Source organism: Mercenaria mercenaria, chromosome 11 (assembly GCF_021730395.1).
Source record: "Mercenaria mercenaria strain notata chromosome 11, MADL_Memer_1, whole genome shotgun sequence".
Classification (NCBI taxonomy): domain Eukaryota; kingdom Metazoa; phylum Mollusca; class Bivalvia; order Venerida; family Veneridae; genus Mercenaria; species Mercenaria mercenaria.
The window spans coordinates 4,887,226-4,914,025 of record NC_069371.1 but is presented as its reverse complement, the minus strand read 5'-3'; the positions used below and the strand labels follow the sequence as shown (position 1 = coordinate 4,914,025).

Sequence of the window (26,800 nt, the reverse complement as noted above, 5' to 3'; positions counted from 1 at the left end):
AAAGCGAACAGCATTGATCCTGCCCAGACTGCGCAGATGCGCAGGCTGGTCTGGATCCATGCTGGTCGCAAACCCACTATGTTGGTTTTCTCATGGCATGGCTCAAATAAAATTATTTCACAGTATACAGCTGCCGACTAGCCTACTACGTGTTCCAGGGTTCCTTGCCAGAATTAGCCTGTTTCTCCACATGACGGAGGACGGGAAACTTTCTAAATTTCTAAAGTAGCACAAATCAAATATTTTCACAGTTACCTCAGAAAAGCTGCCTTATTAGAATTCTGTGCCCCTACAAGCATATCTGGATATTCGTTGTCATCCATATCAATACCTCCAGCAATCGACCAGCCAAATGTTTCTGTTCCCGACAAAACATCATCTGCTTTTATAGCCTAAAATATATAAATTTCCTTAGCTGCTGATAAACTGTTTTAATGAAACTAACTTTACACTGATAATGTAAATTATTTTGAATAAAAATAATTTTATTTATTTTCGAGAATTCACGTTATTGGCTGCTAAGCAAAATAATATCGATGAACAACTGGTTCCGTAGCTCTTCTTTATCTTCTGGGTACCGGCGTACTTCAAGCTAATATGCATGAACAGGTAGTTTACAATAAATACCGCTAAACCTGTGCGCTTCGTTCACTTTGTATTGCTACATGGTTGTATCAAGAGAAAACTTACATGTATAATACTACACAGTTGTATTCAAGTTATCAAGTTTGACTTTAAAAGCTTGAAAATGCCACGCGGTCAACGAAGACAGGAACAGGCTAGGCATATGCCGAGACAGGAGAGAGCCGTTGAGCAGGAGAGAGCCGTTGAGCAGGAAAGGCAGCAGAGAGCCATTGAGCAGGACGAGGAGGTGAATGTGCAGAATGCCCAGTGTAACTTGAGAAGGAATGCTGCCAGAGAGAAGCAGAATGACCAAGGTCATGGGGACATCAGGGGCACCAGGTGGCAGAAAAGGCCTGTGGCTGACCTCGAGGATGCTGTAGACGAGAGGTTGCCACAAACAGATGCCGACGTATGGGTTCTGGGTGACTCTATCCCGTATTGGGCCGGTGAACATGCAAAGATGACTAGGAAACCAAATCTTAGTATCCCGAACATTTCTATTGCTTGGTGGGCAGTCAGAGGTCTTTGTTGGAGAGGTTTCAGACATTCAATTGAAACTCAGGTCTTACTTTCATCTCCTCCTTCAATAATATACATTAATTTAGGTGGAAATGACCTAGTATACGAAAATACTTGTGAATTAAGAGGAATGATTGAGACAGAGATAAACTATTTATGTGAAGCATTCTCAAATACAACAATAGTTTGAATAGATATATTAGAGAGACAAAACTGACAAGGGGCATTAGGCGGTAAAAGGCCAATTGAAAAGAAAAGAAAACGCCTTAACCGCATAGCGCGGAAAAAAGTAATAGAATCAGGGAAAAGTGACGTCATCAGCCCTGATATTGACGCAGAAACAGCCTTTTTTAGAAATAACAGCGTTCATTTAAATCTCGTAGGGTTAGAATTCTACCTAGATTATTTAAGAGATTCAATTAGAAAGCTAATATAAGTATGACTATTTAGTAAACATAAATGCTTAAGATTCCATGTTCAAGCATTGTATAAATTTAACATTTAATTAGATAGAATTTTGGGGGATAAATTGTTTCAATTTATTGTGGCGGAAAATTCTATAAACCGGAAGGTGATCAGGCGTGTCTGCTTACATTAGTTTACAATAAACTGATAAGTATAATTTGGAAATAAATATTGTTTCATAAAAATACATCTATTGTCTGGCGAGAACTTACAAAGCACTGTATTTTCGGCGTGTGTTACTCTTATGTTGTTATGTGGCTCGGGTTGAACAGGTTTTGCCCATAGTACCTGGCGAAATCTAGTTTTGTATTGCGTATTGCTTTGTATTTCGTATTGCTTTGTATTGCGTTATCAACCCTCTAGCATGCAACTTACTGCTTTCCTTCACGCAGTGGTTTTGGTATGTGTTGACCCGTCATTCCTGGATACCTGGTCGTGTCTGGTAACTATCATACCGTGACTACTGGCACCGAAGTTGCCGTGCATTGCCACATTATGTTTAAGCTAGTCAGTATTGCTACCTTGTTATGTCCGACAGTACAGTTACGTTATGTTGAAATTAGCCGGTTTTGCTACCACGTTATGAGAGTGTAAATTATGTGACAGTGCAGAGTTTCATTGTAATAGTTTGCAAATTTTAGCTAGACGCGCCTGCTCTCCTTCTGGTTACTTCATTCACATACTTGGCAAGATACCTCGTCAAGTACATCTTTGTTTTTTGAGCGGCCAATAATTACCCAACCTTGTATTCATTTAGTAAATATTTTATTTGTTTGATTTGTAACATATTGAAATATTAACATTATAATATAAAATCTTATCGTGTAGTAATTAAAAGGTACAAAGCATGGTTTAGTTGTAATCTTTTCGAGTATTGAAATAATAACTATATTAAGCTTATGTTGAGCTTCCAGAAAAACTTGGAAACAAAACCATCTTGTATATAGTGTATCGTGTATATTTCAGATAAATAATAGTCAAATTGGTAATTAAGACCACCAGTTTCATTTCTTATTAATTTCAAAATTTGTAATGTATAACTTGACTGAATTCTAAAAATTACCTGTAAAGTCTAACCTAAACATGGTATTTAACTCTCTCTCTCTCTCTCTCTCTCTCTCTCTCTCTCTCTCTCTCTCTATATATATATACAGGTTTGGTCATTTATGAAAATAAACAAGAGCTGTCACTAATGGTGACAAATGCCCCTGCAGCACCTTGACCTTTGACCTGGTGACCCCAAAGTCAGTAGGGGTCGTGTGCTCAATAAGTACTATCAGCATGTGACGTTTGAAGGTCCTGGGTGCAGTGGTTCATGAGTAAAGTGCCTTCATGCAAAAAGTTAACGTTGTGACGAACAAACGAACGAACTAACAAACCGACGGACAGTTGAAAACTAATATGCCTCCCTTCGGGGGCATAAAAATGAAAACTTCAGAAGGGTCTAATAAGTGGTATATGGACATAAATTTATTTGTGAAGTGAAATTGTAAAATGAACGAAACAAATCAAGAATAGCCAAGAATAAAGTCGCAAAATATCAAATTATATACCTGTTGTACATCAGTTATTATTCCTTTCATAGAACCATGGTAGATATAAACCACACCTCTACCATTCTCACCTCCGTACGGCGCCCCTATGGCAATATCTGAGGTAGAAAAACAAAACAAAAGCAACTGTTAGTATAGTTCATGCTAATCTATTTTCAATCTATTGTGTAGAAAAAATTAAAGCTTCTTTTAATAATGCTCAATCAGCTTCCTGGATTATCTGGTACTGGTGTCAAATGAGGGGTAACAAGAGATCTAAGCTGTGTCTGAACAAACAACCTCTGAGAGGATTTATAAGTGAACATCTTACCTACCTCACAAGCATTCCCACTATAGTTACTAACTTCTATATTTTAACATTTTCTAATACAGCTATACCTCTCTGACACACTTTTTCAAAAAGTTTTCATAACTATTTTCTCAAGAAATGTCAAAGATCCAAGTGGGTGCAGTTTGGAGACAAATCCCTTTATCCCATCATTTTAAGCAATATATTTGAACGGACCAATAGTGAGCCTGCATTCTAAGACTGGTTTTCAAACTCCATCATTTTTATAGTTCTTGTGAGAGCACTTAATAGAATTATGACAAGAAAATTCAACAAGAGCTGTCGGAGGACAGCAATGCTCGACTATTCAACAGTCTTGTCAATTGAATGAATATTAAAGTCGAAAAAGGGGCATGATTTTGTAAAATTGCAAAACAGAGTTATGGAACCTGTACAATGCATATCAGCTCATGACAATGGACAAGTGTGTGAAGTTTCAATCCTTTCCCATTAGTGGGTACTGAGATACCAGCTTACATATAAAAACTTAACCAAAAAACTGCTAAGTCAAAAAAGGGGTATAATTTTGTAAAAATGCAAAGTAGAGTTATGGAACCTGTGTACTGCATAACAAATCATGACAGTGAACAATTGTGTTAAGTTTCAATCCATTCCCATCATTGGGTACTGAGATACCAGCTTACATAATTATAAAACCTTAACCAAAAATTTCTAAGTCGAAGAAGGGGCATAATTTTGTAAAAAAAACAGAAACAAAATAGAGTTATGGAACCTGTGCAATGAAAGTCAGTTAATCACCATGAAGAAGTGTGTGAAGTTTCAATCCATTCCCATAAGTGGTTACTGAGATAACAGTTTACATATAAAAACTAAACCAAATCGGGACGCTGGCGCATGGGTGAGTCCAACAGCTCTACCTATTCTTTGAATAGTAGAGCTAAAAAGCGGCAGGACATTTGTTTGTATTATTCCTAAATTATGTAACTATGAAGATGTCAGTTTTATTCCTAGCTCACATAAAAGTTACATAATTTTAAAGATTTGTTTACCATTGTATCCATCATAATCCACATCACCTATCGCTGCAACTGCTAGACCAAACCTAGACTGGGAATGATGGCCGTCTAATATATCCTTCCTCTTCTGTGACATACCACTCTGTTTAGTACAGAAACATAAGAATTTAGTTTACAATTAATTTGTTTACATGTATTTTTTTACAATGACTAGGGAATGCTCTAACAACTTAACTTGTTTTGCATGATGATTGCAGTCTGTTGTACCAGTATTCGCACCTTCCACTTGCATCACAAAGCTCTGTCAATTTTATGCTGGACAGAATTCAGCTGATTTTTTTTCTTCCAACACTGTTTTCAGCAGTATTTCATTTATATATATATATAGTAATTATTTTAACATGTGCTAACTGTATAACTCTGTGTAACTTCTATTTATGACCACTACTAATGCATACCTGATAGAAAATGATCAAATATCACTACTTTCTATTTTTGTTCTCTTTCCCCTTTTTAACACATTCTTGACAAAACAAGTTGCTGATGCTGACAGAGTATTTTTCAAGACATTTTGGGTGAAATTCAAGCAATTTTTCTTTTTCACAATTCAAATAATTTTTCAGCATTTTTAGAGTTTTACTCATTTTTAAGTTTTCAAAGAATAGCATCAAATTTAAGGACTTTTCAAGGTCCATCTGAACCCTAGTGTTGCAATGAACACTCTTAATTTAACTGAAATATTATTTTTAATTCAGTTTAGTAATTCTTGCATATTGTCTTCATATAACTGTGTTAATACATAAATATTTAGTATAATAAGTTAAAGTATCTACTGACTTAGAATTAAACTAAGCTATGATTTCAACAGAACCGAATTAGTATAAAGTCAGTTTATAATCAAAACTTCCCTTTTTTCTACAAGTTTTCGAGTTTCATCAAATTAAACATTACCAAAAACATGATTTTTATGGGAGATTAAAATATATAATAATTTCAAAAGAACACAACTTGTTAATTCATTGTACAGTAAACCTCACTTATAAGGAACTCGGATATAAGGAACACTCGGTTATAAGGAACAGTTTTCAATTCCCCGATCTAATTCCTTCTTTATTCAATGTAAAACTCCTCGGTTATAGGGAACTCGGTTATAAGGAACACTCGGTTATAAGGAACACTTTTTCAAGTCCCAAAGTACGAAATTCAATGGAAAACCCTTCGGTTATAGCGAACAGACATAAAGAATAAAAAATTATTGAAAACCGGAAATAATCAGGAGAAGCGCCGGAGGCGTCGGAGTAACGTCGGCTATTACACGCGCCTTCTTGCACATGAATAAACAAATATTTCATTTAGAACTATGATCTTTAATTTGTTTATTTACGGATACAATAAAAATCATCATTAACATTTACCAAATACTATACAATTGTAGACTTATATTTACTCAAGATTATGTTCGAGAGCTACATGTATTAGGTAGGTGAACGAAAATCAGTAATGGTGACCAAACCTTGGGATATTAATATTGGCCATTATTGTCTCATACTATTCTAAATAAATATGCTAATCACGTGTGATTAACAATAGCAAACAGTCCAGTTTATCAAATTTTCAATTGTAAACATTATAGCAGGATAGCAAAGCTATGTAGGTACAATTTACGCATTAATCCGTATGTATTGTTTTGATTTTGCGATATTAATGACGGTTTCTCCTTTCGAAGATTTTAGTTCTGTACAATATTTCCCTTGTACACTGGGACCCTGTTATAACGCTGTCGTCGGGGTCCAAGGTTCGAGACCCGCAGATCTAGCGGGGTTAAATTTATAACGCGGGTTGATCGTATCAGCGGTATATGCAATACCCCACCCGCCGGTAATGTATTAGACGTATTTTGGACGCTGTTTTATGTTAATAAGAAAAAAGAATCATATAAACGGGACATTTATTAACCTTAAATGTTACTGAAAAATACATTAAAAGAATTATAACGCTGTGTCATCTTCTCATTTTGTCGCGATTCTAAAAGAAAGTTGGAATTGTGTATCCTGGAAGTAAACATATATAACTCTGTGTGAGGAGTGCGCGGTCGTGAGAATTACATATGCACTGCAATTGCACTGGGGGTTTATGTAACTAAAAGAGAAAAAATGCGGACAGTCTTAAAAAATTTAATTTTGAATACATGAAGAAAATCTATAACATAGAAAATTGTTAAATCACCGTCGTTAAAATACGATATTAAAAAGGGAGAACAATCTCAATATGGCTTTCAGTGTGTCGAATCTTCGATGTACTGAGTGTGATGATTACGAAAAACGGCTGCAATTTATTACAAAACTGGGCCTGCTGTTCGATTTTTTATTCACTCAAGTGTTCATGTCATCCGCTTAATTGGTGCAAACTTAAACAGTTTGATAGTTGACTGACCAATGTTACACGCTTGTTATGCAAACAATCTAATTTTGACACGGTACTGATTGCCTAATTGTCACATGTCTACATGTATTCAAACTTTAACAAAGGCGATATGCAAACAAGTAAGCTAGCAGACAATTATTGATTTTTGTCACAGTTGTCATGGCAAAGGTGTTTAAGTACAAAGTATACAGTTTTAACGCTGGTTATGATCAAATTAAATAACATCCGCAGACTCTTTTTTTTTTCAAAGTTTTTGTTTGTTTGGTTTGGGTTTAACGCCAATTTTCAACAGTATTTCAGTCATGTTACGGCGGGCAGTTAACCTAACCAGTGTTCCTGGATTCTGTACCAGTACAAACCTGTTCTCCGCAAGTAACTGCCAACTTCCCCACATGAATCAGAGGTGGAGGACTAATGATTTCAGACACAATGTCGTTTATCAATTAGTCACGGAGAACATACGTCCCGCCCAATCAGTTTTTTTTTTTTGTTTTTTTTTTTTTTAACCTCCGAAAATTCCGAAGCCAAGCGGCTACCGCGTTATAATGAATACCGCGGTATATCGAGTAACGTTATAACGGGTTTCGTGTGTACATGTACATGACAATGTTTGCAAAATAAAATTTGAACATTTATTTTATATTAGTATTGATGTCTATCCTCAAGCAAGGTAAGGGGAGAAACTACAGCATATCTTATAGTTATAATGTAGTGCTCTCTAAAAAAGGAAGATAATAACCGACAAAAAATAAATACGAACTATAGAAAATGCTTTTGTAAAAAGGTGCATGTCTCCCCCAATGCAAAGTCCTATAGGCAAGAAGTCAATAGGGGTCAGGAGCGAAAGTCAAAGAGACACTGATGATTGGCTGCAATAGGGATCATCTACTTGGCATGTCCAGTCATCCTGCTAAATTTCAACACTCTTGGCCTAGTGGTTCTCAAGTCACTGTTCAGGCTCCTGTGACCTTGACCTTTGATCAAGTGACCTCAAAATAAATATGGGTCATCTACTCTGCATGTCCAATCATCCTATTAAGTTTCAACATTGTAGGTCAAGTGGTTCTCAAGTTATTTCCAAAAAATGATTTTACATGAACAGGCCACTGTGACCTTGACCTTTAATAGACTGACCCCAAAATCAATAGGGGTCATCTACTCTGCATGTTCAATCATCCTATGAAGTTTCAACATTCTGGGTCAAGTGGTTATCAAGTTATTGATCGGAACTGGTTATCAATGTTCAGGCCCCTGTGACCTTGACCTTTAACGGAGTGACCCCAAAAACAATAGGGGTCATTTACTCTGCATGAACAATCATCCTATGAAGTTTCAACATTCTGGGTCGAGAGGTTCTCAAGTTATTGATTGGAAATGGTTTTCCATGTTCAGGCCCCTGTGGCCTTGACCTTTAACAGAGTGACCCTAAAATCGTTAGGGGTCATCTTCTCTGCATGACCAATCATCCTATGAAGTTTCATCATTCTGGGTCAAGTGGTTCTCAAGTTACTGACCGGAAATGGTTTTCAATGTTCAGGCCCCTGTGACCTTGACCTTTCACAGAGTGACCCCAAAATCATTAGGGGTCATCTACTCTGCATGACCAATCATCCTATTAAGTTTCAACATTCTGGGTCAAGTGGTTCTCAAGTTACTGACCGGAAATGGTTTTCAATGTTCAAGCCCCTGTGACCTTGACCTTTAACGGAGTGACCCCAAAATCGATAGGGGTCATCTACTTTGCATGTACAATCATCCTATGAAGTTTCAACATTCTGGGTCAAGTGGTTCTCTAGTTATTGATCGGAAATGGTTTTCCATGTTCAGGCCCCTGTGACCTTGACCTTTGATGGAGTGACCCCAAAATCAATAGGGGTCATCTACTCTTCATGATCAATCATCCTATGAAGTTTCAACATTCTGGGTCAAGTGGTTCTCTAGTTATTGATCGGAAATGGTTTTCAATGTTCAGGCCCCTGTGACCTTGACCTTTGACGGAGTGACTCCAAAATCAATAGGGGTCATCTACTCTTCATGACCAATCATCCTATGAAGTTTCAACATTCTGGGTCAAGTGGTTCTCAAGTTATTGATCGGAAATGGTTTTCAATGTTCAGGCCCCTGTGACCTTGACTTTTGAAGAAGTGACCCCAAAAACAATAGGGGTCGTCTACTCCAGCAGCCCTACAACCCTATGAAGTTTGAAGGTTCTAGGTCAAATGGTTCTCCAGTTATTGCTCGGAAATGAAGTGTGACGGACGGACGGACGGACAGGGCAAAAACAATATGTCTCCTGGGGAGACATAATAACAGTCATTCTTACCGACGTACATTTTGGCTTAGTTTAGGTTTGACGCCGTGTTTCAAAACTATTTCAGTCATATACATGCAGGCAGTTTATTTACCATTTCTCAAGGAAAGGACCGGTACTACTACTAGACTAGCAACATTCTCACATAAAGATTCATGGTCGGCCCGGAGTGTGAGCCCTTTTCAAACGTCAGTCAAATAGTGTTCACTATACAAATTGTGTTCGTTATACAAACCTCGGTTACAAGGAACTAGTTTGCTATACGGATATAAGGAACCTCGGTTATAAGAAACAATATTTAGCGGTCCCAAGCTGTTCCTTATAAGCGAGGTTTACTGTATATGGTGATAACCAAATGGGACTTTAAAATATAATTAACATCACTTTTAGTGCTATTATAAAACACTATTATTTGTTTATTACTTTTTCTCAAAAAACAAAAATACTCTATTGCAATTTTTAGTTGTAAGCAAAACTTCAGATTCTGTTATATGTAAGCAAAAGCACTATAAAGTAGTCTACATCTCCATATAAGTATAAGAAAATCTGGTACCAAGACCACCTCACTATCAAGACCACTATTTAACAATAGGCATCTTATTAGCCAGGTTCTAGTGTATATATAAATATATTTATGCAGCAGTAAAACACCAGAGAATACCTATGCCTTGCATATGAGAACAAACCAATATATTCATTATTATAACTTATTTCCAAAGGTTTAGCATATAAATGTGCTAAAAATGTTTACAGTTCCTGGAATAAACTATGAAAAAACTGCGTAAAACACACGCTATACTGGTGCACGTGAACATACCTCTGTGACCGAGCCATTGACCTACATTTGAAAAACATGTATATGATATAACATTACCTCCTTATAGATTGTACCTATATTCCATATACATAAAAGCCATCAATCCTTCAAACTGAGTCCAACTTCCATGTATATTTTCTTTAAAACTCAAATCCAAGAATTTGTCTACCCATGGAAAAGTCATTTTGACCAAAGCTTTTGAAATATATACGTTACAAAATTGAACTATTTCCTACAATTTGTATGTGTGTAGTAAGATAGTCAAAATTTTCACTGCAACTCCTAACAAGCAGAATTCACATCTTCACAAAATAGCTAGTTTCGCCAAAACCATGAAATTTCATGCCAACAAAAAATGGTTTCACAGATATTATTTCGTATCATCAAAATTTTCAACAATAAGCATACCTTTGCACTCTGATAGAAGATATAAACTCGGCCCGTCTCGTATGAGTTATCTGTACTGTAGTCGGAGAAAAATGGAGCACCAACAACAATATCATCCAGTCTGTAAGAAATAATAAATACCATACATTAAAGCATGCACATACACCATTTTCTGGAATATTCTCAACATGGTTTTTAATTTGCTTAAAAAACATGAAGTTGCACATAACAATTTTGAAGTTTTCACAACACGGTATTAGGGGTGATTACTGAGGCCAATTTTGACTATTGCAATACTATTGATATTGCTTAAAAACTATTGCGATACTATTCTATTGCAGGTTACTATTGCGATACTATTGCAATAGTTATCGGCCATCATATTTTATACAGTAAAGCTACCAACTGGCATTGTTACACAGTGTAAGAGACGACACTGTCTATAATTGCTGTTAACACACATTGAGATGTTTGTATAACTGAAACGGACAGAAATAATTCTAACATTAAATATTTCTTGCCTTCCTTGGCTTTGGAACAATAAGTAAAACAATAAACCTATGCAAGGTATACTCAAACGAATCGGACATTTTGTTGTGAATGTCAACATGTTTAATAACCCAAAGCATTGAAAAAGACGAAAATTAACGGATCGGATTAAGGTGTACCAGCACTAAATTAAGGGCCCTACCGAACAGTTTGCTGTATAATACAAGTAGCCTTCTTTCTCCATGTCCATAGTACATTTTCTCATCTAAAATTAACAGGTCATTTAAATATATTTAATCAAAGTTTCTAAGAAACTAAATTTATTAATTATCTTCCAGACTTCTCAGTCCTTTATGGTAGTTTAATTCCGTGAGGGTAATAATTGTAATGGAGACGTAAACATTTTCCGAGGTGCAAATGAAAGCTGGCTCTGTTTCTTGGTTTATAAATTATAAATTATTTCTGTATTTACCAAAATTTCAAAACTATCGAACCTATCGATTGTTGAAGGAATGATCGGCGATTGTTATTGGATCGTGACTTTTCTATCGATGCATGCTATCGGGACACTTAGTATCGCAATGCATCGATAGTTCGATGTATCGTTACACCCCTACACGGTATGGGATACACTTGAAGTGAATTACATCATAAATTTAATTCTTTTTTTCTCTTAACAAAATTTCTGTTTGAATTCCATGTATATATTTTACATCGATTGTTTATTCTATACAATGAACCTTTATAGCCTATAAACTTACCCATTTCCATCAAGGTCAGTGACTGCTACAGAATACCCAAAATAGGATCCAAACTGAAATCATACAGAAAATGTCTTAAATTTGTTTTGCTACTTCCTACATGTCTATGTATCAAATAAGTGAAAATAATGATGAAAATGATGATGATAATGATGATGATAATGATGATGATGCTGTTTTTCATGCACGCCAGACATAGTTTTCCCATGTTTTTGCAGGTGCTAGAAAAATTCATCTTACACCCTGAGGTGAAAGATGACCCATGTGCTGTAATTTATGAATGAAGGCTTAAATTCATACGATACTATAATAAAATAGTGCCTGAAAGAAAAGCATTCATTTTACTTTATTTCATCTGTTAATGAAAGAATATGGTATGCAAGAAGAAAAAGAATCTATCACTAGTTGAAGGTGCAGACAGAAATATCTGTCTCTCAGGTAATTGTTTTGCGGAAACAGGCTCTAACAGTTACCCCCAAGCAAGGTATTTCTATCAGTGCCTCCAACCAGTGAAAGATTTTTTATATAGTCCTAGTAGGGATGGAACTTTGTAGCATTATAGCATTGTCCTAATGTAATGTTTTCTAAGCTTGATTAGTTAGTAACAGTAAGTAAAATAGAAAGAAATCTACCTTGCATCTACTACTTCTATAACATTAATTCTATGACGTATCAACTTGATTTATATCTATGTTTTCTAATATTTAATAAATCAATAAATCTTGCTGTCTGTTTTTAAAACTGTGATTTTTTGTTCTGTTCATCTGGATACATGCCCTTTAAACGAGTTCAAGTAAAATTATTCTTCTTATCTATTTTCTGTGATATGAAACTCATCATTTCAAAAAGCATCCCATGCACTTTTGCAGGTGCATATCTACATTTTGATTAAAAGTGCATTAATATTTTATCTTACTTCACACACAAAGATGTTGGTTTCAGGAAATATAAATCATAAATTTCTGGTTTTCAATTCAAGGAGAAGATATTCCCAATTTACATTAACTTGATAATAGTAATTTTGATCTATTCCTACATCATGAGCTCTGTTGTGAAAAGCCAATACTCATGATCTTTTGGTTGTCACAATCCTTATAAACAAACAAAACTCTCATTTACATCATATCGAAAAATTCAAGGAGCAATGAAATAACCATTTTGTTCAAAACCAAGAATAACATTATGGTATGTTCAATAAACAGGTCACTATTTACTTCAAACTTCAAAGTGAACACCACTTGGAGGACTAAATGTGTTTGCTATTAAGTGATAGTTGTTCTTGAAATATCACAAGGTTCATACAGAACATCTGTGAATTCAAGTATTCTTAAAGGACTTTTAAAGTACTTCTTTTAAAACAATGTCTTGAAATCTTAGTCCGAACAAGAATTATCAACAATTTCCAAGAACTTTTAATCATCCTTTACTGCAAAGTGTATTATATCATTCAAAAGGTTAACCAGGTCTGAGTGGAAAGAACAATCATTATCATGTATAAATTTAGCATTGCTGGCAAACCTATTTTCAAGGAGTTGTGGGTAAAAATCAAATTTATGTACTTTCAGAGGTGTTTAGGAGTTTTAGTCATTTTGTAGGATATAACCTTTTTAAGGTCTATGTAAACCATGCAGTTAATTCAATGAAAAACTCTGTCTGACAGGAATAAACATATATATATAATTTTGTAGAGAAGTATTTCCTCTTTAGAGCTGTCATTAACATAGGTTATCCTGTACTTGGAAAAACTTACACATAAAGTCAATACTGTACTTGGAAAAACTTTCACAGTAAGACAGTAAGACAATATTGTATTTGGAAAAGTTTCACAGTAAGACAATACTGTATTTGGAAAAACGTTCTCAGTAAGACAATATTGTATTTGGAAAAACTTCCACAGTAAGACAATACTGTACTTGGAAAAACTTCCACGGTAATTTAAGACAATACTGTTTTTATGCATGCTTGTGTTCATTTGTGTTTATGTTGATGAGTGTATTATGTTTAAGACTAATAAAGTCCATGTTGTGTTGTATTTTGTTGTGTTACTTGGAAATACTTCCAACAGGAAGACAGTACAGCACTGGCACAAAAAATTCGAAAACTGGAATGACTACAATGTAGTTGATGCCAACGAATAAAAAAAATATAAGAAAACGTTAATTTACAGTTGACTGACAGACAAGGGGAAAATATCACTGTCTCATTTCTCTTTTCATTTTTTTATGTCGGTGTAAGTATTATTCATCAGTCTATAAATAGACCTCTGGAAACTTTTCCAGGTATCTTGCAAAATTTACTCTGTGTTTATTTTCACTGCTACAATAAGTAGATTTGCAGTTATTCATGAGAATCATAGATTCTCTTCATTTTCTGTTTAAAGGGGCACACCTCCTGCTATGTATCACAATATCAAAGTTCTTATAGGAGAGTCGGTATCAAAAAATCATAAATAAAAGAAGTTTTTGTTCAAGATGATATTTTGTGAGAAACATAATTTTTCAATTTTATAATGTACAAGTAAATGCTGCCTGTGTTATATCATTATTTTACTGCTAAATTAACACAAAGATCAGCTTTCTGCACACTTTACAAGACTACACGGGGGTATTGTTATATATATATATATATATATAATTGTGTTTTGACTGACTGAATGAATTACTTGGGTTTTATTTATAATTACTTCCAAATTAAAGGCACTTTCTAAATTTCGAAAAAATCTAACAGAAATCTTGAGATGTACACCTTTAAGCTATACTGAATCTTCCTAGTGAATGTAATAATGTGGTTTTCTAATTATCGACTTGGTAAGGTTCATCGCCCGTTGTTACTGCACGTGCCTCTATACCCGTGACAAGCGATTTACCCTCACTAGGATGAAAACAACAATTGTGTAGTGTAAAAAATATTGACACAGACAAAAACCCTTTCTCTAGATATCAATTAATATTTACAGTACTAAAAACTTCATTTCTGCTGAATACAATTAGCATTCCAGACGATTTTCTCTCTCTTATTTTCGTTCTTTATGTACTCATAAATTCACAGTGCTATCTAGTACAATTAGCATATTCTTTATAGCTTTTTTCAGCGCTACAGCGGCTACAGTCACACGGTAGCCATGGCACTCAATAATCAGATGGTGTTTGAACCCTTATGTCCTGGTTTAACTGCACACACATAAGTCATAAAACAACTGCAACTATTAGATCAGGAATGCATTTCAAATCAAAATGTGACCACACCTTAAATGACTATTCACCTGTTGAAAATATTATTTCATACCAATAGGTACTTCTGACATAACATTTGGAATTCCATCAACAACTGTCTATACTAATTCATGGGAGTGCTATTAGTAAATTGTGAAGTCAGAGTTCTATGATAAATTGATGAGAAATACTGTAATAACAACTTAGTATACCTGTTCTCCTTTGATAGTTTTTATCATTGTAAGGTTCTGTGTGTAAATAACAACCTTTCCCTGAAGCTGTCGACCTCTTGGCACTCCAACCACATAGTCTGCAAGAAAAAGTCCTCCATCTTAAACGATTTCTTTTTAAGGCTAAACAACCAAAATTTTGCCTTTTGCACTTTTTAAAAAATAATGTAGTTGTTATACAAATAGAAAGCTTTATAATAACATATCATCTAAAGCTTAGATTGTTGTAGACAGTTTCATGTCCAGAAAAATACAGAAATTGGGCAATTTTGTCTCTTTTGGAACTTTGGTTTCTTTCAAGAATATAGGAAAGGTGGCCTGTCAAAATGGAACTAACAATGCTGTGTTAACATACAAAGATCACAAACTGTTCCAGTGACCTTGAGCTTGAAACAAGGTGAAGGTCACCTCTTTCATATACTCACAGGGAAGATAAGGTAATCAACTTAATTTTTCAAGTGTCCTAAAATTTTATTAAATCATTTACTCATATACTGGCCTAACATTAGGGGGTTGGGGGAGGGGGGGGGGAGTGGGGGTAATTAATTTTTTGTAGATTGTAACATTACCTTATCCATGACATCAAATTATTGCAATATAGAAATAATGTCTGTTCATTTATAATGAAACTTGAAAATCAAGAATTCCTGACAAAATCCTGAAATTTCTTGCCAAGGGAATTAAATTATTTGCTGCAATTTATGCCTCTGCCAGACACCAAGGTAATTGAATTCCAGGATTTTGTAATTCTTTAAACCTTATCTAACATGGCACACATTTTCTTATCTTACTGTTCTAAACTCTATAAAATATATCTTTTGTTCATAGGTATAGCACATGAAGTAATAAAGTTTATTTTAGGAATAAATCAATTCTTTTAGAACAGAGATATTATATTTATTGCAGACGAATTGTGGGGAGTAAATTATGTTTGTAGGCCATTTTACATTATTATTGTATATCAAAAGAAGTATTATGGTACTACTCACACAGGATAATTTAAACGACAGCATGTTTATATTATTGTTTGATTGTTATGGTTCTCATGCATCGTTGAACTCAAAAAGGTTGTCAATGATAGAAGTTAAGTGAATACTGTTATGTTATACAAAAATATTTTCTGTATTGGAACATTTTAATGACGAAAAATCATAATTATCAAACAAGTTATCGTTTGAGTTATCCTGCGAGATTTATATTCCATGTGTAACATGTTTGTATGTAAGCTTATTTATAATTGCCACCGGTTACCCATATGGGCGACTCCTCCAGAAGACTGTTAGTAATGTTCTAGGGAGGATAATAAAGCACTCCAATTCCAGAAGCATCCCTGCTTCTTTAGCATGCCAGGTGTAAAGCATCCATACACGGGACTCTTATCCCAATGTTAGTAATTTTTATTTGGAGGGGCGTTGGCTCGAACTCACGACCCCTGGTTTGTTGCATTTGTAACATTCTGATTGCTCTTTCTTTTCTCACCCCGACATGCAGCCATCATTATACTGATACATAATCAAACATATTCTTTTTTATCTCATTGAAGTTTGAAGACATATTCCACATTAGGGTACTTTAGCATGGTACAACAGGGAAGTGTAGTAGGGTAGAGTGTACCGATGCATATTTCCTACAGAGCTAGCTTTTATAGACACGTGGTAGAGTGTCAGCCTTAGGTATACTGGGTGGGACTCAGGGCACAGTCTAAAATGAAGACGTCACCGCTGAGGCGCATAGCACCGTGAGGTGGTAGGTATGGGAGGGGGCCTCTGCCCATTTAAGGAGGTCAGGGGGGTCTTTCTTTTCCCCTGGAAATTGTTAAAATACAGTTATGTAATGGTGGCCTCTGATGCATTTACTGGTGGGGGTACTCACCTCATTTTAGGGGGTTCAGGGGGCTCTCCCCCCTTTTTTTTTAAATACAGGCATGAAATGGTGGCCTCTAGTGCATTTCTGGGTCTAAATTTTGAGAAAATATTCCTTTGCCAAAATAGTAGGGTGCATCTTTGGTGAGTATATAGGTCAGACTGTCGGGGGGTACAAAAAGGAACCAAGATCTTGTGGTGATACAAGTTGTGTGCAAGTTTGGTTAAAATCAAATCATAAATGAAGCTGCTATTATGCAGACAAGGTCAAAATAGCTAATTTTGGCCCTTTCAGGGGCCATAACTCTGGAACCCATAATAGGATCTGGCCAGTTCAACAAAGGAACCGAGATCTTATGGTGACACAAGTTCTGTGCAAGTTTGATTAAATTCAAATCATAAATGAAGCTGCTATTGTGCAGACAATGTCAAAATAGCTAATTCTGGTCCTTTCAGGGGCCGTCACTCTGGAACCCATAATGGAATCTGGCCACTTCAAAAAAGGAACCAAGATCTTATGGTGATACAAGTTGTGTGCAAGTTTGGTTAAAATAAAATCATAAATGAAACCTCTATTGTGTAGACAAGAAATTAATGACGGACAGACACACGCACGCACGGATGGACTGACGACGGATGAAGGGTGATCACAAAAGCTCACCTTGTCACTATGTGACAGGTGAGCTAAAAAAAGTATGTCTAAGGTTGAATGCTAAGCTGCCAAAACTTGTGCATTTATATAAAAAAGTTCCAAGAGCTTTCTGTTCAGCGACCAATGTGCAGCAACTAGTAGATCAGCCACCGGAGTAGGGAACCAGTATTTCCAGTAATAGCCTGACTGGTAATTTCTCTCACCCTATCACAAAAAGTAGAAACTTTTATTTAACCCTTAGCCTGCTAAATTTCTAAAATGAACTAGTCCATCTTTTAATTTGGAAAGTCCCAGTAACTGTTAAAAGGGGTGCTTACCAAAAAAGATACTGACTGAATGGCAAACAGTGCAAACCATGACCAGTCTGCAACAAAGGTCTGCACTGGTCCTAAAGGCAGAATCACTTGACGCCAGCAGGCTAAGGGTTAAATGACTTTTGTACAAAATATATCTATAAATATACCTTCTCTTGAATCGGAATCAAAGTTGCCAACAGCACTTGAATATCCTGAAATAGAACAGTTTAATATACAATTTATTGACAGTTAAAATGATATATCACCTGTTCTATCCTAACATAATATTCTTGTTTTTTATTTGATTAATAAAATGACAGGTGTTTTTCAAAATTTGATATAAAGCTTCAACAGACAAACATTAAAACAGATAGAAAAACCACAAGACAGATATCAGTCTCTTCCCCATCCCCTGTCCCACTGCCAGTGGTCCATCTAAGCAAAACAAAATGTGAATTTAAAGGGACAGCTGGTGTGTAGATCTGTCTTTTATATTGCAGCAAGTGTTCATAGACTTCTTATAGCACGTACAAGTAACAAAGACGTATTTAAAAGATGTAGTAGACTACTCAAAGGACTAAGCTTAGGTCGTTAAACATTTGGTAGTCATTAAACCAAACAAAACCTAAATATTTTACAAATTTCTCACTTTGTACATAAAAAATTTACAATGCATGTTCACACACTATTCATATTTTAACACTGGTTTGGTGTATGTAAGAAGTTACAGCTTACCCATATAAGAGTAGTCATCCTTGGCTCTGCCTTCCTTTGTTGCTCGGTAACGTCCCGGACCATCCTCAAAGTTAAAGTTGAAAATCTGACCTGCAAATCATGCATTTAATAATGTGATTTTCACATTTCATACACAACATTTAAGTTTTGTAAGGGAGATGGCTATTCTAACTAGAAAATACTGTAAGGAGCTCAAACAGGTTTCTAGGTATTTACTATACTGTTAATAAAAATGCAGCCTTACACTGTGACAAGCTGGAAATGGATTAACACAAGTTTTAAAACCTGTTTCCAGATCGACATTTCCATATTAAAACTAGAGATGCTTTTGAGAAAAGCGCATGTCTCCCACAACTGCCCCTATGAAAAATGTTAGTTTCTCTAGATGTTTTAGACGAGTGGATCCAGTTAGATGATCTGGATGAGTGGATCCAATCAGTAATTCAAGGGCCATAAATCAAAAGTGCCTGGGCGGATTTGGCTAGTTATCGAACTTGGGTAAGGTCTTATGGCCAAACACATTTTGTTCAAGTTTGGTGAAGATCTGATGAGAAATGTTCGACTTAGAGAGCGGACAAGAGTAAACAGACGGATTTTTTCGGTAATTCAAGGGCCGTAACTCTAAAATGCCTAGACCGATTTGGCTAGTTACGGAACTTGGCTGAGGTCTCATGGTCAAACACATTTTGTTCAAGTTTGGTGAAGATCGGATGAGAAATGTTCGACTTAGAGTGCAGACAAGAGTAAAAAGGCCGATTTTTCGATAATTCAAGGGCCGTAATTCCAAAATGCCTGGACCGGTTTGGCTAGTTATCGAACTTGACCGAGGTCTCATGGTCAAACACATTTCGTTCAAGTTTGGTGAAGATCGGATGAGAAATGTTTGATTAAGAGTGCAGACATGAGTAAAAAGGCCAATTTTTCGATAATTCAAGGGCCGTAACTCTAAAATGCCTGGACCGATTTGGCTAGTTATCGAACCTGGCTGAGGTCTCATGGTCAAACACATTTTATTAAAGTTTGGTGAAGATCAGATGAGAAATGTTCAACTTTGAGTGCAGACAAGAGTAAAAAGGCCGATTTTTCGATAATTCAAGGGCCGTAACTCCAAAATGCCTGGACCGATTTGGCTAGTTATCGAACTTGGCCAAGGTCTCATGGTCAAACACATTTTGTTCAAGTTTGGTGAAGATCGGATGAGAAATGTTTGATAAAGAGTGCGAATATGAGTAAAAAGGCCAATTTTTCAATAATTCAAGGGCCGTAACTCCAAAATGCCTGGACCGATTTGGCTAGTTATCAAACTTGGCCGAGGTCTCATGGTCAAACACATTTTGTTCAAGTTTGGTGAAGATTGGATGAGAAATATTCGAATTAGAGTGCGGATATGAGTAAAAAGACCGATTTTTGGTAATTCAAGGGCCATAACTCCAAGACACCTGGACCGATTTGGCTAGTTATTGAACCTGGCCGAGGTCTTATGGTCAAACACATTTTGTTCAAGTTTGGTGAAAATCGGATGAGAAATGTTCGACTTAGAGTGCGGACAAGCTTTGTGACAGACACACAGACAGACTGGAGTAAATCAATATGTCTCCCACACCACTGTGTGGTGGGAGACATAATTACATTTTGTATGTTAAGCAAAACAAATGCTCTTTGAACTAATCTCTCATCCTAATTGTGTGTCAGTAACAAAATTGCTTGAACATCAGGTCATTGAACTCCTGTCAGTATTCACAAATGAATTACCAGTCTACAGTTCATCTACTTTATCTATGATGACTGTCAAAACTAACTGTTTCCTGAATGCCTTACTCAAAATGCTTATTTCAATAATGGTGATAAAAGATTCCATTTCAAAATGCATTCCATTGACAAACAACCATTGTAAAATTCTACACCTAGCTTTGTGTCAAGAAGGGAAGTATTGAAAGTTTTCTGGGTAGACATACAAAATGATTCTTTGTATAGATTAAAATGAAAGATTTTTGGCTGGATTTCTGAATGACCAACCCAAAGCTTTAATACACACATGCAGAGTTTAATTACTGGAGGTGCTACCTAACATGGACTGCATTTCCAAAGATGGGACAAGGTATGGCATATCACTCCTCTTATTCAATACAACAATAATAACCATAAAATCTGACAATGGTTAGTTTAATGGGTTCAAATTGAACAAAAGAAAAAGGAAAATTACAAGGAAGAGCTGAAAGAGGAAAGAAATACGAAAAAGGATTAGGATAGTTCTTCTGCTAACACAGACTGCAAAACTGAGTCATAATATTTCTTTATTACCTTACAATAATATTTCTAATCTAGATGTGTCTTCATATAGACACATCATTTCATGACTCCAGGTCAAATATCTTTTTTAAGATATGTGTAACTTTTAAACACACGATGTGTATTTTACACTAAGTCAAGGGCCATAACTCTGGTCTGGTTGAGTGACATCCCAAACGGAACACCAGGTGCATAACTTCACATGCTATATAACAATCCTCTAATGTTATATGATTCTATGTCAAAAACTTTTTGAGATGTATGCAACACAAACTTTTATGCTCTATAATGCATATTTTTGACTAATTAAAGTCAAGTTCCATAAATAACTTTTGTCTGGCTGAGTGAAATCTATAACAAAACCCCAGGTTCACCACTTCACATGTTGAATAATAGACCTATGTTTCGTAATCCAAGGTCAAACGCTTTTTTGAAATACATGCAACACAATCTTTTAGTCCCATTTTATGCATACCGTATTTTCCCGTATTAACGCCCCCGGGGGCATTACATTTTCGAAAGAGGGGGCGTTTATTTGAGGTAAAAAAAATAAAAAACGAAACTTTTTACAAAACTTAAAAACATCGTTCAAACTATCTGTAAAGTGTTTCTGTGTTGTTTAATCCCCCAAAACGTAATTATTTGGCATCCAATTTAATGCAGTGTGTCTTTTATGCATTTAAATACGGTACCTCGTGTATTCCATGTCTGGCTTTTTGACACGCTCGCGACACTACACATTACGTCATGACCCAAACAGCTGTGTACTCCGATAACATTTTCCTTAGTACATGCGGGTAGCTAAAAGCCCAATACACAATGTCAATGGTTTGACACGCTGCTGTGCCTGCTTTTGAATTAAAAGTTCTTAAAACTGCCGAAGAAAAGGGTATATCGTACACACATTGCTGCAAGTTTGTTTAAAGTCGGCAGGAAGCGTGTGCGCGAGTGGTGCAAAAACAAATCAAAAATGTATTTACCGTTTAATTTTTTGTTTGATGATTGGATACGTACCGTACTTAGTACAAATGTTTTGGACTTACGGTACATGGACTGTTTAAAAGTGTGTTTAATTTTCAATACATTGGACTTTTGTACTGTAAATTACTTATTATATGGACTTATAAAAATGAGGTAGGTGATTTTATTTCCCGTTCTTGTTGACTTTTTTCCCCTCCAAAATGGGCGGGGGGCGTTAATTAGAGGGGGGGCCTTAATTCGGGAAAATACGGTATTTTTGACTATGTCAGGGGACATAACTCTGGTCTGTTTAAAATCCCAGTTAAAACAGCAGGTGCACAAGTTTACATGCTGAATGGCAATCCTGTGTGGTTCAATGCCTAGGTCAAATATTTTTTAAAATGCATGACAAATTGAAATGGACAGATGGATGGTCAGACAGACAGACAGACAAGGGCAACTCTAAGCAGCCAAAGAATTAACTATGTTTACATACTTATGAAAATAAAATTACTCATTTTTACCTTGCCAGTACCAGCTGCCAACAGCTCCAATCAACAGTTGTCTCCCTTGCTGTAAAATACAATTCAGAGTTATGTATCCTGCACAAAGGGAAGGTGAAGAACAATCATAGTTTATATGTAATTCTTGACTTTTTAGAGATGTAAAACTGATAAAGCTCATTTCTTTGACTTTTACATTATTTAAAAAGAAACATTAGTTTCTATTTATTGCAATGGAGAAAGAATTAAAAGAAAAGAATTTAACGAATTAAAAAAATTGACAAAAATCATTAAAGATAACATAAAATTAAGTTAAAAGTGGTAGTAATAACTTTTAAAGCAAGCTTAATTAAACATAATCTGCAATGAACAAAGTTAATGTAATTTAAAAAGAGTCATTGTTAAAATCATTTCTAAAAAAGCGAAAAAAAAGTGAAAACTGCACTCTGAAAAATCATCTTAGAAAAACCCAAAATAGCTACCAAACCTCCAAGCAGTTGTATTAGTAAAGTACCCACTCTCTCACCACACAGACAAAATTATATTTTATAAGATACAAAAAGCAAAAACATTTATTTCTTAGAAAGAGAGACATCTTACTGCTTTTGTGTTCTCTAGTTTCAATGGCTGTGGCAGAAAAAAGTGCTAAGTGTCTAAAAAAAACATTCAAATAATTTGTCATGTTTCAATCATTCAGTAGATTTATATCCCCCACCAAACAGGCTGTTTTGTGAATGAGGAGAGATATCTAATTTCCATTTATACACAAGTTAATAATCATGTTAATGATTCTTTACAAAATATAGGGGGTGGGGGTGGGGGCGGGAACTCTGCTCCATAGTGATCCATATAAGTTCCATGAGGATCCATCAATGAGTTACCTTGGTTTTGGGGAAGTTATCAATTTTAGAACATTAGAACATTAAATGGCAATAACTCTGAAGTTACTGAAGAGAGCCTGATGAAAGATGTGCAAGCACCCTTTGTGTATCTGTCACTAGGTTACTTATAGTCAAAAGTCCCTGTTTTTAACCAAAACAAGGGCTAAACATCTGCTTTCTTGGGCTCAAAGAGATAATACTGAATGTGAGCAAAGGTCATGTGCTAATTAATCATATGTAAGGTTTGATGATCCTTGTTACTTTTTGAATTATAAGCATTTTCATTTTTGTTTTTACAAAATCAAGGGAAAAAACTCTGCCTTATTGGGTCAAGGGGAATAATAAAACATGCGGCTAACTGGTAATTATGTGAGGTTAGGTGATTCTATCTGAAATACTTTTTGAATGATAAGCATTTTTCTTTTTCTTTTTTTCAAACAAATTAAGGGGAAAAACTGCTTTTACTTGGTAAAGGGTAATCAATTGTGATGTGCTAATTAATCATTATAATATTACGAGGTATGGTGATATATCTAGCTGAATAACTTTTAGAATTATAAGTATTTTCAATTTTGGACAGAGGGACTGGTGGACAAACAGCCGGACGGACATTGCCAAAACAATATTACTCCGCCTTCGATAAGGTATGATAATGTTCATTCCGACACTACGTAGGATGAAATAGTTGTGTGTGTGTGTGTGTACACGATAAATGAATATGGAGGATGAACAGAGTGAGTATTTATGTTTATGTTGATATTTATATTAAAGTCACCAGAATTATAAGGATGTGGTTACTATGGCAATTAGGTTATGCAGTTTATCAAGAACTTCAGCGGAACTCCGCTTCATGATACAGAAATGTCTGTACTGTAGGGAAAATAGTTATATTTCGTGGGATGGCAATTCAGTACTACTTGCATGCAGGTACAGTTATAATTTGTCTTTTTAATTGTATTGTGTTTCAAAGTTTTACAGTGTTCTAGTTACTATCAGCATTATGGACTTTTTTCCAAACTATTCAATGTAAGAAGGACAATATTATTATGTTATTTAATTGTTCTGTACAATACGGAGATATATTTGGATAAGTACCCAGCTGAGAAAACCATATTGGACAAGCAGAGGCGAGTCCAACATGGATTTCCCAGCTTGGAACAAGTCCAAATATATCTCATTTTGTATAGTACAATGTTTAATAACCTTTTTATTCTGTATCTATTTTATTTTAGTTTAAATTAAAAACCACTAGAAGATGCTTTTGTAGAAAAGTGCATGTCTCCCCAATGCATAGTTGTATAGGCAAGAAGTCTCAAGAGAGTTCTCAAGTTATGAATAAGAAATGGTTTTCCATTTTCAGGCCCCTGTGACCTTAACCTTTGAACAAGTGACCCCAAAGTCAGTAGGGGTCATCTGCTCTGCATGTCCAATCATCCTATTATGTTTCAACATTCTGGGTCAAGTGGTTCTTAAGTTACTGACCGGAAATGGTTTTCCATGTTCAGGCCCTCTGTGACCTTGACCTTTAATAGAGTGATCCCAAAGTCAAAAGGGGTCATTTGCTCTGCATGTCCAATCATCCTATGAAGTTTCAGCATTCTGGGTCAAGTGGTTCCCAAGTTATTGATCATAAATGGTTTTCCATGTTCGTCCCTGTGACCTTGACCTTTACTAGAGTGACCCCAAAATCAAAAGGGGTCATCTACTCTGCATGACCAATCATCCTATGAAGTTTTAACATTCTGGGTCAAGTGGTTCTGAGGTTATTGATCGGAAATGGTTTTCCATGTTCAGGCACCTGTGACCTTGACCTTTGATGGAGTGACCCCAAAAAAAATAGGGGTCATCTACTCTGCAAGACCAATCATCCTATGAAGTTTCAACATTCTGGGTCAAGTGGTTCTCAAGTTATTGATCGGAAATGGTTTTCCATGTTCAGGCACCTGTGACCTTGGCCTTTATCAGAGTGACCCCAAAATCAATAGGGATCATCTAATCTGCATGACCAATCATCAAATGAAGTTTCAACATTCTGGGTCAAGTGGTTCTCAAGTTATTGATTGGAAATGGTTTTCCATGTTCAGGCCCCTGTGACCTTGACCTTTGATGGAATGATCCCAAAAACAATAGGGGTCGTCTACTCCATACGCTCTGCAATCCTATGAAATTTGAAGGTTCTAGGTCAAATGGTTATCCAGTTATTGATCGGAAATGAAGTGTGACGGACGGATGGATGGATGGATGGACAGGGCAAAAACAATATGTAATTCACTGAATATTGTATTTCTGCCTTTTCTGTATTTACCCAGCTTGGTATGAGTGCAAATATATATTATACAAGACGCATAATCAAACTCATAGAGCGCCTATTTCACCAGATTTACATTTGGAACATTTTCACGCGTTTTGGCCTTTACTGTATATTTAACATGGGACTGTTGAACCATCCAAATTTGGAAACAAGAGGGCCATGAAGGCCCTGTACCGCTCACATGACCTATTGACCTAAAGATCATCAAGATTGACCAAGTTTCATTAAGATATGGTCATGAATGTGACCTCTAGAGTGTTAACTAGCTTTTCCTTTGATTTGACCAAGTGACCTAGTTTTTGAACCCACATGACCCAGTTTCATATCTGACCTAAAGATCATCAAGAATAACATTCTGACTAAGTTTCAAGAAGATACAGTCATAAATGTGGCCTCTAGAGTGTTAACAAGCTTTTCCTTTGATTTGAACCGGTGACCTAGTTTCTGACCCCACCTGACCCAGATTTGAACATGACCTATAGATCATCAAGATTAACATTCTGACCAAGTTTCATAAAGATATGGTCATAAATGTGGCCTCTACAGTGTTAACAAGCTTTTCCTTTGATTTGACCTAGTGACCTAGTTTTTGATCCTACATGATCCAGATTCAAACTGGACCTTGAGATTATCAAGATTAACATTCTGACCAAGTTTCATAAAGACATAGTCATAAATATGGCCTCTACAGTGTTAAGAAGCTTTTCCTTTGAATTGACCTGGTGACGTAGGTTTTGACCCCAGATGACCCAATATTGAACTCGTCCAAGATTTTATTGAGGGTAACATTCTGACCAAGTTTCATTAAGATTAGGCCAAAATTGTGACCTCAAAACTGTTAACAAGCTTTTCCTTTGATTTGACCTGGTGACCTAGTTTTTGACCCCAGATGACCCAATATCGAACCCGTCCAAGATTTTATTGAGGGTAACATTCTGACCAAGTTTCATTACGATCGGGCCAAAATTGTGACCTCTAGAGTGTTAACAAGCTTTTCCTTTGATTTGACCTGGTGACCTAGTTTTTGACCCCAGATGACCCAATATTGAACTTGTCCATGATTTTATTGAGGGTAACATTCTGACCAAGTTTCATTAAGATTGGGCCAAAATTGTGACCTCTAGAGTGTTAACAGTCAAATTGTTGACGACGGATGACTGATGATGATGGACGAAGGACACAGGGCCATCACAAAAGCTCACCTTGAGCACTTT

At 35.8% G+C, this 26,800-nt stretch overlaps 1 protein-coding gene across 5 annotated transcripts in view; it reads right to left on the bottom strand.

The window, feature by feature from the left end:
• Positions 1-26,800, bottom strand: part of LOC123531300 (integrin alpha-8-like) — a 92,028-nt gene that overhangs the window by 16,939 nt on the left and 48,289 nt on the right. For 3 of the 5 annotated variants that reach the window (XM_053518427.1, XM_053518428.1, XM_053518430.1), the window contains 10 exons: positions 22,416-22,464; positions 18,643-18,732; positions 18,075-18,119; positions 15,080-15,177; positions 11,656-11,708; positions 10,427-10,526; positions 10,019-10,039; positions 4,500-4,608; positions 3,162-3,259; positions 256-392 (listed from right to left, as the gene is read on the bottom strand). In XM_053518427.1, coding sequence (XP_053374402.1) covers positions 256-392; positions 3,162-3,259; positions 4,500-4,608; positions 10,019-10,039; positions 10,427-10,526; positions 11,656-11,708; positions 15,080-15,177; positions 18,075-18,119; positions 18,643-18,732; positions 22,416-22,464 — 800 coding nt within the window. The remainder of the gene's footprint in view (positions 1-255; positions 393-3,161; positions 3,260-4,499; positions 4,609-10,018; positions 10,040-10,426; positions 10,527-11,655; positions 11,709-15,079; positions 15,178-18,074; positions 18,120-18,642; positions 18,733-22,415; positions 22,465-26,800) is intronic. The other 2 variants (XM_053518431.1, XM_053518429.1) reach the window with 1 other exon arrangement.